Source organism: Scyliorhinus canicula, chromosome 9 (assembly GCF_902713615.1).
Source record: "Scyliorhinus canicula chromosome 9, sScyCan1.1, whole genome shotgun sequence".
Lineage (NCBI taxonomy): Eukaryota > Metazoa > Chordata > Chondrichthyes > Carcharhiniformes > Scyliorhinidae > Scyliorhinus > Scyliorhinus canicula.
Genome location: NC_052154.1, coordinates 4,999,931 through 5,017,952, shown reverse-complemented (window position 1 = coordinate 5,017,952; position 18,022 = coordinate 4,999,931). Strand labels below are relative to the sequence as shown.

Here is an 18,022-nt window from a genome sequence, read left to right as displayed (position 1 = left end):
TCTCCTGCTGCTCCTGCACCCACTGCCTCAGCTCCTCGAGGGCTCCACGGCCGCTATTTTGTTTGCCTTCCCCCGCTTTTCCAGGGGCGCTTCCACTGCTTTACTGCTCACCCCACTCCTGGTCCGGACCATAGGACCCTAGGGATCTACTCCAAACCCCTTCCCACGTCGGGAATCGTCGAAGAAGCTCCATTGGGGGCCCTGAAAAGAGCCCCAAAGTCCGTTTTCAGCGGGAGCTGCCGAACGTTCGGCTTAGCTCCGCATTGACGCAACCGGAAGTGATCTCTATATTTCTATCTTTTTTTTTTATAAATTTAGATTAGCCAATTATTTTTTCCAATTAAAGGGCAATTTAGCGTGGCCAATCCACCTAGCTTGCACATTTTTGGGTTGTTGGGGCGAAACCCACGCAAACACGGGGAGAAAGTGCAAACTCCACACGGTCAGTGACCCTGGGCCGGGATCGAACCTGGGACCTCGGCACCGTGAGGCCACTGTGCTAACCACTGCTCCACTGTGCTGCCCTAATGTCAAAAATTTTAGAAACTGGACAACTGCTCTTTTTAAAATGGCTGAAGCTATATCTGTCTGTAACCGTGAACAATAAGAGATAATATGCAGCTTCAAAACTGACACCTTGTTATCTCTGAAAAGACCCTAATGTCACCCTGTGGGCTGCAGTGTCCAAATTCAAAGGGAACTAAACAAAGGCCATTCACTTCGCTTAAGCACCAGGCCTGGCCAATCGGAGTTTACTTACCTACTGGGACAAAAGATCCCACATCCACCATTTAAGACTTAATGGTCAACAATCTCCGTGACCCAAAGGGATACACCCCATTTGTCAAAGCCAAAGTGGGGAGGTGGAGGGGCAGCGGTGGCGCAGTAGTTAGCACTGCTGCCTCACGGCGCAAAAGTCCCGGGTTCAAATCCCGGCTCTGGGTCACTGTCCGTGTGGAGTTTGCACATTCTCCCCGTGTTTGCGTGGGTTTTGCCCACACAACCCAAAAGATGTGCAGAGTATCTCATAGAATGTACAGTGCAGAAGGAGGCCATTCGGCCCATCGAGTCTGCACCGGCTCTTGGAAAGAGCACCCTACCCAGGCCCACACCTCCACCCTATCCCTGTAACCCAGTAACCCCACCCAACACGAAGGGCAATTTTGGACACCAAGGGCAATTTAGCATGGCCAGTCCACCTAACCTGCACATCTTTGGACTGTGGGAGGAAACCGGAGCACCCGGAGGAAACCCACGCAGACACAGGGAGAACGTGCAGACTCCACACAGACAGTGACCCAAGCCGGGAATCGAACCTGCGACCCTGGAGCTGTGAAGCAATTGTGCTAACCACAATGCTACCGTGCTGTCCACAAAGTAGGCGGAGTAGGTGGATTGGCCATGCTAAATTGTCCCTTAATTGGAAAAAAATAATAATTGTGTACTTTAAATTTTTTATTTTTTTTTTAAAGTGGGGAGGTGGGAATCATGTGCCATGCTCCCCCCCACCCGGTGGAACCAGTAATATCGCCTCGTGGTACTCAGAACTCCGCTATTAGGAAAGGGGTGATTACCTGACCCCCATCTACATCGGTTCAACAAGAACTTCTGACCATTGCCAACCAGACTGATTTGTCTCTATGTGCCTATCCTATCGTTGAAGTCATCGCTGTTGGAAAAATGAAATATGCAGCATGCTGACCTTGTGAAGGGATACACTGTTGGTTCGGGACTTTGATTGTGGGCTCATGAGATACAACAATTGTTTTTTCCGTGGTCTTTGCCCTGCCAGTCTTTCTCTATCCCGCTTTTAATGTCTGGGTGAAAATGAGTATGGAGTATGAGGTGATGTTTTGTTGCCAACTTGCCTGTCCCTTTGCCAATGCTCCCAACTGGAAGTAGGTAATTGTAGCTGGCGATAGACCACACAGGACTGTCCTTGTGTCAGGGATGCAGTTTGTAAATAACAAGCTTTTGAACCCCCCCCCAAAAAAAAATTACATTTGCAACTAGTGTGAGATTTAGATTATGACTATGATGTGATTGCAACAAACCTGTTGGACTTTAACCTGATTGTGACTCTGTAAGAGGCTTGCATTTAAAAAAAATAAATTTAGAGTGCCCAATTATTATTTTTTTCAATGAAAGGGCAATTTAGCGTGGCCAATCCACCTACCCTGCACATCTTCTGGGTTGAAGGGGCGAGACACACGCAGACACGGGGAGAATGTGCAAACTCCACACAGACAGTGACCCAGGGCCGGGATTGAATCAAGGTCCTCAGTGCTGTAGGCTGCAGTGCTAACCACTGTGCCACGTGCCACCCGACTTGCATTTGTACAGCGAATTTCACAACCTCAGGACATCCCCAAAACACTTCAAAGCCAACGGAGGACCTTTGAAGTGTAGTCACCGTTGCAATGTCAGAAACATGGCAGCCAATGTGAGTCCAACACATTCCCACAAAAAGCAATGTGATATTGACCAAATAATCTGTTTTGTCAATGTTGGCTGGGGGATATATTTTGACCTGCTCTTCTTTAAACAGTGCCTTGGGATCTTTTCCCAAGAGGGCAAGCAGAGTCTCAGGAAAGAAGACAGCGTGGCACTCTCCCAATACTGCACTGGAGTGTCATCTTAGATTTTGTCCTCAAGTCTCTGGAATCAGACTTGAGTCTGTCATCCGGCTCAGTGGCAAGGTACTACCTGTTCTAATATGTCCTTTATGAGAGAGCAGCACGGCATTCACTGGAAAGGGAGCTTCTCATGTGATCCTCTTTCGGTTTTGCTTTCAGCAGAGTATACACACACTCAGCTCCGATGGGTTCAGGCTTTCTGCCTCCATCCAAATGCACCCAGTTTCAATAAATGAACACACGGCATGTTTACACAATCCCTTGAGCGATTGGTGTTTTAAAATCATTAAGAACGCACAACACTACCTACAATTGGCAGCAGGGTAGCATGGTGGTTAGCATAAATGCTTCACAGCTCCAGGGTCCCAGGTTCGATTCCCGGCTGGGTCACTGTCTGTGTGGAGTCTGCACGTCCTCCCCCTGTGTGCGTGGGTTTCCTCCGGGTGCTCCGGTTTCCTCCCACAGTCCAAAGATGTGCGGGTTAGGTGGATTGGCCATGCTAAATTGCCCGTAGTGTCCTAATAAAAGTAAGGGGGGGGGGGTTGTTGTTGGGTTACGGGTATAGGGTGGATACGTGGGTTTGAGTAGGGTGATCATGGCTCGGCACAACATTGAGGGCCGAAGGGCCTGTTCTGTGCTGTACTGTTCTATGTTCTATGTTCACTTCAGCATTCCCTCCAAACTGCTCTGCCATGACATAGGTGGGATGAAAATCCTTGACACAAATGCCAACATTTCATTTGGTGGTGCTCAGTGTAAGTTAGATAATTACACTGATCAGCGAATACCAGAAAGTTGCACCATATAATCCGTGAAGTATTATGCTGCTGTTAAATTGAAGCTGTCTCTCTTTAAGGTCCCAAAGTCTGGCTGTTGCTAAGTAGATAGTTTGAGGAAGTGAAGAATAGGAGGCAGCCACTCGATCTTGTTGTAACATTGAATTAGATCGTGGATCTAATGATCTGTGCACCAGCTTCATGCCAAGAAGCTCAACCGCTTTCACTTGAGCTGTCTTTGGAGGTTCCTGAAGATAAGATGGCAGGAAAAATAGCAGACGCCGAGGAACTCACCCGAGCTGGTATCACCGAGCAGCCACACCATACTGAGGATCACCACTGAGCTGGGTTGGTCAGGGGCCAGAGTGACTGACACCCAAAGCGAATCTTTCATGGAGTGTTTGAGTCTGGGATGCCTTCTCAAGGCAGTCAAAGGAAGCACTCCAAGACAGGCTGAAGGCTTCACTTGGGAGTTTTGGTATCAACATGCAAGCGCTGGGAAAAGCTCGCCCAGGATCATTGCTGCTGCCAAAACCCCACCAGAGGAAATATTTTCACACTGTCTAACCTATTAAATTATTTAATCAGGTCAGTATTTAATCACACTTGGATAGACCGATAGGCGAGCGAGCATCATCCTGAGATGCCTGGGTTGTTTTTAATTGATGTTCGTTAAGAAAGTGCCTTACAACATCAGGATGTCTCAGAGCAACTCCCAGTGAATTAAGCAACTCGGAGGTGTGGTCACTGTTGTAGTGTAAGAAATGACTCAGCTAATTTGCACATATGACAACTTTCCACAAACTGTAATGTGATAGCCAGGTAATCCATTTTAGAGGCATCAGATGAGGGATAAATATAGGACCAGGATTCAGGTAGAACTTCCGTACTCTCTATCAGAATGTTATAATAGTCCGCGAGGGCAGCAGGGTGGCGCAGTGGTTAGCACAGCTGCCTCACGGCGCTGAGGTCCCAGGTTCGAATCCCGGCTCTGGGTCACTGTCCGTGTGGAATTTGCACATTCTCCCCGTGTCTGCGTGGGTTTCGCCCCCACAACCCAAAAAAATGTGCAGAGTAGATGGATTGGCTACGCTAAATTGCCCCTTAATTGGAAAAAAATAATTGGGTAATCTAAATTTAAAAAAATAAAATAAAAATAAATAATACAGTCCGCATCTACAAGAGAGGTTGGAAACATTCATCTCCCTGTATTAATGAGGTATTTTGTGTTGCTGGTATCATTTCGCTAAATGGCTAACTATTTCCTTTTTTAAAAGAGTGATTTTGCATAAAGACAGCTGGGTTGGGGAAAAATGGGTGTTAGGTGCATTGCACGGTGGCACAGTGGGTTAGCACTGCTGCCTCACAGCACCAGGGATTTGGGTTTGATTCCCGCCATGGGTTATTGTGTGTCGTTTGCACGTTCTCCCCGTGTCTGCGTGGCTTTCCTCCGGGTGCTCTGGTTTCCTCCCACAGTCCAAAGATGTGCAGGTTAGCTGGATTGGCCACGCTAAATTGCTCCGTAGCGTCCAAAGATGTGGTTAGTTGGTTCTTATGGGGATAGGGTGGGAGAGAGGGCCTAAGTAGGAGTCTGTTTTGGAGGGCCGGTGCAGACTCGATGGGTTGAATGGTCTCCTTCTGCATTACAGGGATTCTATACATCGCCAAATTGCCTAAGAAGCTCCTCACACAAGGCAGCAAGTGCACTGTACATGGACACAAACACTGCCCCATGTAAAAATATAAAGCGTTGTTCTGGAGTATTGGGTGTGTCACTTTAAACTTGCAAATTATAATTGCCTTTAAGTAAACATTGGTTGAGTTCATTCAAAGGTTAGCTGCTATTTAGGCCCGAGGTTAGAACAAAGATTTTGTTTCTGGGAAGGTCAGTTAGGAACACGCAGATATCGTGGACAAGGACCCGACGTTCCAGAACAGTTTTTCCCTCGGTCACAACTGACTGACTGCGCTGCAGTGGCAACTAAAGGGGGTGCAACATCTGATGAGCATTAAATATACACACCCTTGAAAGATAAAAGACTTGCATTTGTATGGCACCTTTCACAGCCAGTGGACACCTCCGAGCACATTCCACCCAATGAAGCGGAGTGGCTGCTGTAATGTTGGAAATGTAGCGGCTAATTCCAGCACAGCAGGATCCCACAAACAGCAATGTGATACACTAGATATTTTACTGATATTGCTCCAGGGGTAAATATCAGCCAAAGAACAGGGAAGAACTCTCTCGCTCTCATGTCCATCCTTAGCCTGCTGCAACATTCTAGTGAAGCCCAATGCAAACTGGAGGAGCAGCCCCACATCTTCCAGTTAGGCCATCTGGACTCAACATGGAGTTCAACAACTTCATATTATGAACTCTCTCCCCCAGCTTGACGCCCTTTTTAAATCTTTTTTTCTTTTTTAATCCCAGTGCCCCCTTCCCCCATAGGGCCATGCTTCTCTTGTTCCTAAGTTTTGCTTTCATAGAGCGCCGACCCTTGTTCTGCTAGTAACACGTTGGCACAGTGGTTAGCACTACTGCCACACAACACCAGGGACCTGGGTTCGATTCCGACCTCAGGTGACTGTGGCGTTCACACGTTCTCCCCGTGTCTGCGTGGGTTTCTTCGCTTTCTTCCCACAAGTTCAAAGATGTGGTTAAGTGGAGAAAGTGCCAACTCCACACAGTCATCCAAGGCAGGAACCCGGGTCCCTGTCACTGTGAGGCAGCAGTGCTAACCACTGCACTGTCAGTTCTGCTTGAACAGAAGCAATCTCTTCAAAGATTATAGTTTGCCCGAGCTTTTCCCACACCAGCGCAGTACTGGCAACCCTGACTTTACGACATTCGAGTTATGATGAATGGCTAATGGCATTTAGAAATTGATAGTTTTAACATTCCCACGTCGGCTTTGGCCTCAATGCCAAATCGGTGGTGTTCACACTAGCACATTGATATTCAGTTGCTGTCCTGATGCACCTTCGCAGTACTTGGTGCTTTCTTTTTCCCCCAAACCTTTCCTTAAAATTTGAGTTTTTTCCCCCCCATAATAAAGGCAGAAAGGTGCAAAAATCTGGTACAATAAAAGTCTCTTCAACGAAACGTTAAGGAATTACGCTGGATACAAAAATGTAAATAATCACGAGGTAGTGGGGGTGAAACCCACACAAACACGGGGAGAATGTGCAAACTCCACACGGACAGTGACCCAGGGCCGGGATCGAACCTGGGTCCTCGACGCCGTGAGACAGCGGTGCTACTGGCTAAGGAATTTCAACATTTCCAAGCTGACACGTCCCTGTTTGAGAAACATGACACCAACATCGAATAGGGGCATGTAAAGCCATAACAGAGAAACATGCAAGGAAAAGTGGAGAACATCTGTCCAAACCCCCTTGGACGCTTTCTTTAAGCAGAGAGGACGCCAGAAAAACCTGCAGGCAAGACTCCTCCAGCCAGGGATCCTTCAGAATGTCCAACCAAGAATGTCCGTCTCTTCCTCTCCCTCCCCCTCCCCCTCCAAAAGGTCACCTCAAATCCCCCCAAAAACCTCACCCAACCAAGCATCCAAGAATGAAGAAAAAAATGAAGGCTTTAAGAAAATGTCTTTGCTTTTAAGATAATTAGCAGATAATGTTCAGTGGATAGTACTATACAGTATATACATTGCTATGATTTTATGTCAATAAAATTGTTACTGTTGTCATATTACTCATCTCTAACTGATTTGAGTACAAAATTCTGGGTTATTTTGGTGAAAATAGGGCTTCAAGCCCTTGGTTCAGGAACCAATCCCCTATTTATAACATTGTTTCTTATGGGAAAATTGGTTCTACGTTACTCCGTTTCGACTGAAGACACTGTGTTCAGGAACCAATTGTGTCGCAAGTCCAAGAACTGCCTTTATACAACTATTCACGAAACTTGGATTTCAGGATTTTTTTGACTCCACTCTGATCAAAATCCATTCCACGCGTGACATCAGGTTACAATTAATCTCCAGCACAAGAGACACCATTCGGCATAACATTCTGCTGTGTATGTTTACACGCCACAGGAGCTCCCTCCCTCCTACCCCTCGTCATCCAACCTATGTTGCCCTGCCTGCAACAGTAGTAGACTCGCCAACTTTAAGGGCATTTAAGTGGTCACTGGATAGACATATGGATGAAAATGGAATAGTGTAGGTCAGATAGGCTTCAGATGGTTTCACAGGTCGGCGCAACATCGAGGGCCGAAGGGCCCGTACTGCGCTGTAGTGTTCTATGTTCTATCAAGTACCATCCTTCTATTCCTTTTTGCCTCGTGCTTAACTAGCTTCCCGTCCAATGCATTGCAAACTTTAACAGCTACAGAACCCTTTTGAGGTCCCAACAGTACTGAGAAAGATTCTTCTTTGTGTTGAAGGGACAAGCCATAAAATAAATGAGTTTTCACGCAATAGGCACAAACATAAAAAAACCTAAATTGGAGAAGTATTTTCTTTTTGATGTATATGTTTACTCAGATCAAAAAGCTCTCAGCGAAAGTGTATTTACCTCTGTCATTTTTAGTGGGAGGACCATTGCTGCACCATTGGTTCAAATGGGAAATACGTTGCTGGAATACTAGATTCTCATATTACACACACACATTCACTCCTCTCGCGCGCGCGCACACAAATTTATCAAATCACAACCCCAGATTCTCTAGCCCAACCTTGTAGCGCGAGCCCCTCCCCATCCCTGGAACCATTCTGGTAAATCTCCTCTGGACCTTTTCAAGGATCTTCCCGAAAATGTGGTGACCAGAACTGGCTTCAATACTCTAGTTGCAGGCTAACCAGTTTATAAAGGTTCAGCACAACCTCCCCGCTTTTCTGCTCAATGCCTTTATTTCTGAAGCCCAAGAGCCCATATGCTTTGCTAACCACTCACAATAGGTTCTGCCCCCTTCAGAAATCGATGCACATGTGCCCCATGACCCTGTAAACTCGAGAATTGTGTAATTTTTAACATATTGCCGCTCCCCATGCCTTCTGCCAAATTCATCCCCTCACACCTCTGGGTGTTAAATGCCAATTACAACAAGCGGCAAGGATGTTTCCCCTTGTCAGAGAATCTAGAACTAGGGGTGAATTTTTAAAAATAAGGAGTCACACACTGGATGGAGGAAGGAAGCAAATGTACTGCAGCCAAATTTGCAGACGACACAAAAATATTTGGAAAGGCAAATTGCGAGAGGGATACGAACAGTTTGTAAAGAGATATCGATGGGTTAAGTGGGCAGAACATTAGCAAATGGGAGTATGTGGGAAAGTGTGAAGTTGTCCATTTCGGAAGGGACAACAAAAGTACAAGAGTATTATTTAAATGGAGAAAAACTGCAGCAAGCTGCAACACACAGGGACTTGGGGAAACTTGTGCACGGAACACAGAAAGGTAGCACACAGGGGCAGCAGGTAATCAGGCAGGCGAGTGGAATATTGGTCCTTATTTCAAGGGGTTTGGAGTATAAGAGTCGGGAAGTCTCTGCAGCTGGAGAGGGTACTGGTGAGAACACATCTGGAGCACCGTGAGCAACATTGGTCCCTTATTTAAAGAAAGATATTATTTCATTGGAGTCGGTTCAGAGAAGGTTCACTGTGATGATCCCGGTGTGGAGGGATTGTCTTATGAGCATAGGTTAAACAGGTTGGGACTCTACTCATTGGAATTTAGAATAATGAGAAGTGATCTCATTGAAATATATCTGATTATTAAGGGGCTTGAGGGGATAAATGTTGAGAGGATGTTCCCCCCTCACGGGGGAGTCCAGGACCAGAGTCTCAGAATAAAGGGGTTCCCATTTAAGACTGAGATGAGGAGGATTTTTTTTGCGCGAGTCTTTTGAACTCCTTGCCACTTCGTGTATATGGCTGAGATAGATACCTTTTTAAAAATTTTTTTAGATTATCCAATTATTTTTTCCAATTAAGGGGGCAATTTAGCGTGGCCAATCTATCTACTCTGCACATTTTTGGGTTGTGGGGGCGAAACCCACGCAGACACGGGGAGAATGTGCAAACTCCACATGGACAGTGACCCAGAGCCGGGATCGAACCTGGGACCTCAGCGCCGCGAGGCAGCTGTGCTAACCACTAGGCCACCGTGCTGCCCTCTGAGATACTTGATAAGTTAGGGAATCAAGGGTTACAAAGAAAGGGCAGGAAAGTGGACGTGAGGAATGCCGGATTAGCCACAATCCGGCCGAATGACCCACTCCTGTTCCTATTTAATATGGTCTCTCCAACTGCCTGTTGGTTCTTCCTCAATGTCCTTACCTACCACTGATGTTAAACGAACTGGCCTGGAGTTGCTCGAACTGCCCTTTCATCCTGTCTGGAATAAACATGACATTTTTGACACTCTTCGATCCTCTGGCACCTCTCCCATATCCAGGGAAGATTGAAAGATTAACGCAGTCCTTTGCAGTCTCTACCCCACTTTGGCTTGGAACCTGCAATACAAACCATCTGGACCAGGTGACTCATCTTCTCCAAACAATAGCCAGCCCTACATTATCTCCTCCTATCCAATCTTCACACTGTCCATCGTCTCCACTTCTGACAATATTTTGTCAAATTCCTCTTCCTTGGTAAATACCAACACACAGAACTGAAGTACTCAAGCCTTCACCTTTTAAGCATCCATCACCATCTGACTACCCATTAAGTATTTATATGCGGGTAGAAGATTTATTTTGGATATCCTTTTATGTTGACTGTCATTCCATTCTCACGCTCTTCGCCAGCTTCATTTTCTTCTTTTACCTCCCATTGTATAATCCACTTGACATACCACCTTCGTTTTTTGTTTCTTCAATGTCTCCCTTTTTATCCCAGGAGCCTGGTTTTGGCTCCCTTAGCTATCGCCGTTGGAATTTACCTAGCCCATACCTGAAGCATCTTTTCCTCCAAGGTTACCCATTTTCTCATCGCGGTTTTTTCTGTCCGTCTCAATCGGGATTGAGATCCCGATTGCTCAAATGTGACTAGCATGTCTGATAATATATAGTCTGTTTAGCACTTTAGGGACATTAAAACTTGATTTATAGCAATGAAAATTTCTTTGCCCGCAATGAATAAACTTGCTGAGCCATAGGAGTGATGTCTGTACTGTACTAGGAGGGGTAAAGTCAAACATGTGGATGAAAAGGACAATGAAGAAGACAGAGTGAAGAAAAACATAGGAAGCCATTCGGCCCCTTGAACCCGCTCCACCATTCATCATCATGGCCGATCATCAAGTTCAATACCCTGATCCCACCTTCCCCCATATCCCTTGAGCCCCAAGAGCTATATCTAATTCATTCTTAAAATTACACAATGTTTGCACCTCAATTGCTTTCTGTGGTAAATAAATCCACAGATTCACCACTCTCTGGGTGAAGAGATTTCTCCTCACCTCAGTGCTCAAAGGTTTACCCCTTATCATCAAAATATGACCTCTAGTTCTGGTCTCCACCACCATCGGGAACATTCTTTCTGAATCTACCCTATCTCATCCTGTTAGAATTTCTTTCGTAAAAAACTTTAATCTGCTTTCGGCACGAGCAGACTCAATGCCTCTGGCGCCCGGTGATGCCATCAGCACGTACTAGCTTCTGGAAAAAAAAATCAAAATAAGTAGAATGGCAAACGTCTCTTGCAACAAATTTGTGTTGGAGGCTCCCAAGAGGGAGAACTCTTCTAAATAATCTTTATTTATAATGTTTCTTAGTATCACATGTAGGCTTACATTAACACTGGAATGAGGTTACTGTGAAAAGCCCCTAGTCGCCACACTCTGGCGCCTGTTCAGGTACACGGAGGGAGAATTCAGGATGTCCAATTCACCTAACAGCACATCTTTCGGGACTTGTGGGAGGAAACCGGAGCAACTGGAGGAAACCCACGCAGACACGGGGAGAACGTGCTGACTCCGCAAAGACAGTGACCCAAGCCGGGAATGGAACCTGGCACCCTGGAGCTCTGATGCAACATTGCTAACCGCCGTGGCACAATAAGTGAAAGTAATGACCCGTCACACTATCAGCAGTTTCTGACTGCTTACTACGGTACACTTCTGCAAGAGCAGTTTGCACTCTGATACCAAATCCCCAGTTCTCATTCTTCTTGCATGGGTCTGGACGATGAACACTGGCTGCCAACTCAACAATGGAGAAAGTGACAGCAGACACTGGTCCTCTCCTTAACCACCTAACAAGCAAAGAATCAGTGCCCATGGAATCCATAACAAAGCTGAGGTCAGGACCCAAAAACCAGCATGTCTCAGGGCCTGTATCCCTTATCCTGGCAGTCAGTATTATCCAGAAGAAAGTCTCTCCAAACTACTACAACAAATCTAAAGATGATAAAAGTGCAGACGACTGAGTCTGGATTCACATTTATTGAAGCTGGCACGTGGAGACACACATTTTTGTCTTTGTCAGCACTAGAGAAAAAGCAAGATTCCACACGAATGTATCAGGTTAAAGCCGTACACGTGAACTAAATCAAAACGCTCCTCTGTGTTACAATTTCAGTCCAACACAGTACAAAAATTTTAACCTAATACGGTTAAGAGAACTTTATTTATACATATATATATATATCTCCCCTATCTCTCTCCCTCTGTTAAATATCCGCCTTCATTACAAGGTGAACATTAGGATCCATTTGTTAAATAACTTCTCATTTAAAACTTGATTCAAACATGCCAATTTGTTATTTTCTTCCCACAAAATATTTCAAGTGCAAACTTTAAATTAAGCAGCATAAATGTTTCATTTCATTCCCAGAAAGGACGTGAACAAGATCGAGCCAAATATTTCAGATTACAGTATTGTACTGCATCTCTGACGAACACAGAGAGGGAGAGAGAAACGAAAAGGAGAGAGGAACAGATTGTAGGGAGGCCGGGAGGGAAAGAACAGAAGTAGGACAGAACACACTGGCTGGAAAGGGGTAAGGGGGCAAGATGGAGATTCACAAACATGTATCGGAAACAGGGGAAGAGAGGAGGAGGTTGGAGGGGAGGAATTTGGGAGAAGAAAAAATAGAAAAAAGGAGGGAGATAAAAAGACAGAACATGAACAGATATCTGGACTGAAAAAGTCATAGGACAGAAAGGGACACAAACTCAGGTTTTGGGGGGGGGGGGGGGGGGAGAGAAAGAAAGAGAACATGCATAATGGAAGAAACTGAAAAAGGTGGGTAAGACGGGGAAAATCAGGAGGAGACAAAGTCAGAAAAAAGTCTACTAAGCATTAATTTGGTTTCTCAAGGTTAGTGTAACAATCATTCAGCATCCTCTATACAAGTTATATGGATTAACATTTTGTTCTGTTATTGTCAAAGCAGTTTAAAGTTTGCTTGTTTGGTTCCAGCAATTTAATCTTAAAAAAACTCCCAAAATAAAACATTGGACCAAAATGTGCAGTTTCTCCAAAGCTACACCGACCTTTGATTATAGACATCAGGTAAATTCTCCGGACAAACCTGGAAACTTTCCCCTTTCCTTCCTTGGTGCAAGGATACCGGGAACAGGAATGGGTTGTTCCTGGTTACCTCCATTAAGTACATATTACAGATAAGAGCTTCAAAAAGAAATTTAAAAAAAAATTATACAAACAGCCTTGCTATTGGAAAATACTCTTAAGCTAATTATGCCCAGCTTTCAGTGGTAAATATATTACTGCTTTTAATAATATATATGCAATGTTAAAGGGAAAATGCTGATTATCCAGACCTCCCATTTCAGCACAGGTTAGGACAGTTTGTACAACAGAAAGTAGAAGTCCACACAATTCCATTCTGTGGTTATCCCCTTGAGAATACAATGCAATAAGGTACTTTACATCGAGTAGTGTTTACACTCAGAGAAATAATGTGCCATTTTCTAACTGCAGCTAGACAATGGAATGAGGTTTTCCGCAGATATATCTTTTAGTGGGAGGGATGGGGCGAGAGGGAAAAAAACATGTTTTTTTATCCATTTTGATCCATTCTTGTTTCAAGGTGGCCTAACTCACCACAGTTCAAGGAAGGCAGGAGCTAGCAGAAAAAAATTAAATTAAAAACTTTCCTTTACTGGATAAAATAACTTTTAAATTAACTTAAAAAATAAAAACGCTATGAAGAGACTGTCCGCTTGTGCTATAGTGCATGTTGAGCGCTTACTATGACACCTGCACAGTGGTGTGTCAGGCACTTGTATCCAGCTTTCTCCTTCGTCCCTATGTCCTAAACAACTAATATTTCAAAGTGCCCTCTAAACATCCTAAAAGTCTTTCAATTCAAAGACACAATTTGGTCTTCAATGAATTCATGATTTGAAAAGTTGCTTCCATGTCCACCCTCAAGTCCTGATTCATTCAAACTGTTTTCTCTTTTTTTAAAAAACGGGTCCACACTGCTACACTTCTATACTTGGGCTATTTATACAACAGCCACAGAGTCTGAATGCCCCCTCTCAGTCATGTCCCCTTCTCTTTCCTGAACCATTCCTCCTCCTCGCATGTACACACACATCGTGCCCTGCCACTGGTCCCATTTCCTGCACCAACTTGGTCCTTCCGCCCAACAGCCAACTCTGCAAATTACTAATTGACCAACACCACCTGACTGCCTCACTCACATTGCTCGCCAACGCTGCGAGCAGTCACTGGGTAAAGGGAATAAGAGTGCAGCGTTTGCTATTAACCTCAGTTGCCAACTCTCAGATCTCTTCATCACCCCACCCCTCAGAATTGTAGCTTGCCAAGCAACCCAGTCCTATTTCTCACTCCAACCTTTCCCCCCTCCCCTCCTTCCAAGCGCGCTCTCAAACCCCAGCAAACACACACCTCTTTTGGTAGTGTGCTGAGTGAGATTTTAATCCCCCTAAGCCTTTCTGATAAAACATTTTTTTTTTGATTAAGGTGTTGTCAGACACAGGGAGTTATTTACATTTCTGGAATGCACACTTATCCTGCCACAAGTCATTTTAAAATTTAGTTAATGCCTTCATGTTCTCCCCCCCCACCCCTAAACAGAAACTGATAGCGGCTGCATTAGACAACGGCTGGCCCTCTCGATTGATACAATTGTCTAATTTGGTCTTTTATCTTTAAATATTATATTATACAGTGCGGCTTGCAGCTTTTAGGCTTCATTCTCTGCTGGAGAAGAGTTGTTTGTTGTGACTACTGAATCGGGTTTTCGAGACATCCTGTCCAGCTCTGCTTGAACATCTGTTAAAACCGGCTTTTGTCCTAGAAATAAAACGGGAAAAGGTCCATTAACATAAAGCAATCATGAGAAACAGCCCAACGCTGCACATTCTGTCTCGTTTCTTTTACACTTTCTCAGTTCTTTCTTCTAGTCTGTGTAGAATCATAAAACGCAAAAGATGCCATTCGGTTCATTGCGACTGTGCATGCTCGAGTGGTCCGGTTAGTCTCACTCCCCTGCTCGTTAACTTAGAGCCCAGTGATTTTTTCCCCCCTTTATTATTTATCCATTTCCCCCACTGAAGGTCACTATTGGCTCTGCTTCCATCACCCTTTCAGGTACTGCTCATGTGTTACGAGGGAAGACTATCTGAACCAGAGATGATTGATTCAAGAAACAACCTATGCCCACCCGGGAGGAGGGGTGCAGGGGAAGCAGAGAGCGTGAGAGAGAGAGACATAGAGGCACAATTACAGCATAGATATGGAGATGGAGACACACTGGCTTTATATTCCTGCAGGCAGCAACAGGGAAAAAAGACCTGCATTTATACTGCACCTTTCACAACCTCAGAACATCCCAAAGGGATTCTTCCTGACATGACTTTTTATTGGACTCGAGATTTTAATTCTCTCTCTCCACAAATGCTGCCAGACCCGCTGCGTTTGTCCAGCATTTTGTTGTTATTTCCGATCTCCAACATCTGCAGTATGGAGGATCAACCTGTATTTTTGTGTTCAAATCTCTGAAGTGCAGACCTGAACCCACGTTCTTCATTCAGAAGAGACTGTGTGTTCTAACACTACATCATAAGAGGTCAGCGGATTGCAGGTTAGATTGCTGGGCTCTGCGGAGTTGGTTACTTTGTCAGAGGCTATAAAAGCTGCTGAATAAATGCAAAACGTAACTATTTTTTCTTATTTAGTTAGTCACTGGGGAACGCTTCATTAATCAAGTGTGAAAACTACTTGGCAGGTAGAGGTATAAAGTGTCAGAATACTCCTGCCTCTTGGCCACCCTGTGGTTAGTTGCTCAGTGAATGCATCTTGTTAGTTTTAAAACTGCCTGAAGATCTAGTCTCTCCGCTCCAAAGAATTTCAGGAATTTCCAATTAACTCCAAAGGAAACTGGCTGGCTGGATATAACCCAATTGATATAAAGATCTTGGGAACTCCTCAGCACACAGTTCCTGATGGCTGAATTATCTGATTTTTCCCTTTAACACACAAAAAAAAATTCAGAAAGTACGATGTTGGAAACAACATTGCACCCAAGTCGTCTGGACCAAATCCCAACAACCGAATGCTTCCATTCAATCTCTGATCCTAACTGAAGCAGATTTGCAGTTCAAACTCAGCACGGTCTAGTCAGTAACTAATGGGGAAGATGAGTATTTAAACAGTTGTTTTGCACAAGATACAGGGGCAGAGCAATTCCTGTCTTTAGTGGACAAGGTGATACAGAAAGATTCCAATGAAAATACTTCTTTTCACCGTGGGGGCAAAACATGTGGTAGGTCAGGACATGATCCAGGTCAGTAAATAATAAGGAATACAGATAATGTGAACGCAGCCAAGCCATTTAACTCTGACAAACTGATTAAGGGTCGTTCCCCACTTTCAAACTCGTTGCTCCTCCTCCCGATGGGCATTTCCTCCACCATTACTGACATGGTCAATGTCGCCATTTGCTCTTCCCAAGCTTCTCTCAGAATCCACAGATGTAAATCACTAAATTTCATTTTACGATTCTCCTATGTTAGAAGTTGGGGTAACTTAGGGAGTTACGGCGGCGCAGTGGTTAGCACTGCTGCTTCACGGCTCTGAGGACCCAGGTTCGATCCTGGCCCTGGGTCACTGCCCGTGTGGACTTTGCATATTCTCCCCATGTCTGCCTGGGTCACACCCCCACAACCCAAAGATATGAAGGGTAAGTGGATTGGCCACACTAAATTGTTCCATTAATTGGAAAAAAAATTTAAATAAAATAGTTGGGGTAACTTTACCTGTCCCCATTATTAACTGTATATGAATTGTATTTAATTGCATGCTGGCATTAGCTGGAAGTTCCCATATGCCCTTACAAAAAGGAACAGGCTGAAACCGTGTGTCGTAGCGCAAGGAAGTTGTAATGCAGTCATTGCAAAGAAATTTTACAAAAGGGTGTACAGATTGGCTCCAGTTCTATCCTTCATCACCTGGTTTTCTGGATTATAACATCCATCTCCATTCTGTGTTGAATGCCCAGGAACAGTTTCACAGTGCTTAAGCTAGTGAACGTTACCCGTATGGTTTGATGTGACAGCTGTGAGACCCTAATGATTATTCAGGCGCCCACACAGCATCCTTACATGCATGCACAACACTCATCAGGACCAGAAAAGAGCAATGGCAACATGAGGAAAAAACACTTTATTTTGCAGCGAGTAGTTAGGATCTGGAATGCACTGCCGGAGGGGGTGGTGGAGACGGATTCAAAAGAGAACAGAATAATTATCTGAAGAGAAAAGATTTGCAGTGTTACAGGGAAATAGCAGGGCTGTGGGACTCGGTCAGTTGCTGTTGGAGAGAGCCAGCTTGGACAAAATGGGCTGAACCATCTGTGCCATAAACATTCTATGATGATCCTTTCTATAAACTGGGAACATTGTACCTAATCTTCACGCTCTGAAAGTGAAGAGTTAATTCATCACAAACCAAGAATCAAAAGAGGCATCTTTCTGGCCTCGAAGGCAATCCAGAGACCCTGAATTCACTGCTTAAAACTCCCCAAATTTGACTTCTGGTGTGGACCATGGAGTAAGTGGTCACACACAAGGCAGCTCCTGCCCCAGGTTACAGAAAAGAGCACTTTTTTAATCAATACGGGGTGGAATTTTGATGAAAAGATGCAGGTGAATGTTGGAGGAGTACTTTCCCCCAGGAATGGTATGTCTCTTGGTTACCAGACACCGGCAGAAACAGTGAAAGATTTGGCTGGAGCTGCAGTAAAGACAAAAGCCTCTTCCAGCATGCAGGCGTGGGAGGGCGAACTTAAAGGCTTCAAGCTGACTTGAGGGTCTTTATTAAAGCTGAATTCTAGCAGCAGAGGGAACAACTGTGAAAAGATCCCACCAAGGTCATTGAAGAAGCGGTGAAGAGACTTCCGTTGGCGGCCATGGAGGAGTAGGTCGCGCATTCGGCAGCTCCCGTCTGGAACGGACTCTCTGACCTTTTTCAGGAGTTTTCATGGACTTTTTGGGGCAGATTGGTGAAGCGAACACTGCCAAAAGGATTCCCTCTCTGTTGTATGGATAGCTGGACCAGAAGTGGCCGGGTGAAGCGTTTAAGTCCCAGCAGGCAGATGCGTGTGGAGCGGGCACCGAGGCACAGAATGGCGGCTGGTATAGACCAGGGTG

At 45.0% G+C, this 18,022-nt stretch overlaps 1 protein-coding gene across 2 annotated transcripts in view; it reads right to left on the bottom strand.

The window, feature by feature from the left end:
* Nucleotides 1–11,802: 11,802 nt before the first annotated feature.
* Nucleotides 11,803–18,022, bottom strand: part of dync1li2 (dynein, cytoplasmic 1, light intermediate chain 2) — a 95,897-nt gene continuing 89,677 nt past the window's right edge. For both annotated transcript variants that reach the window (XM_038806227.1, XM_038806228.1), the window contains one exon: nt 11,803–14,666. In XM_038806227.1, the coding sequence (XP_038662155.1) occupies nt 14,557–14,666 (110 nt within the window). In that variant the 3' untranslated portion in view covers nt 11,803–14,556. The remainder of the gene's footprint in view (nt 14,667–18,022) is intronic.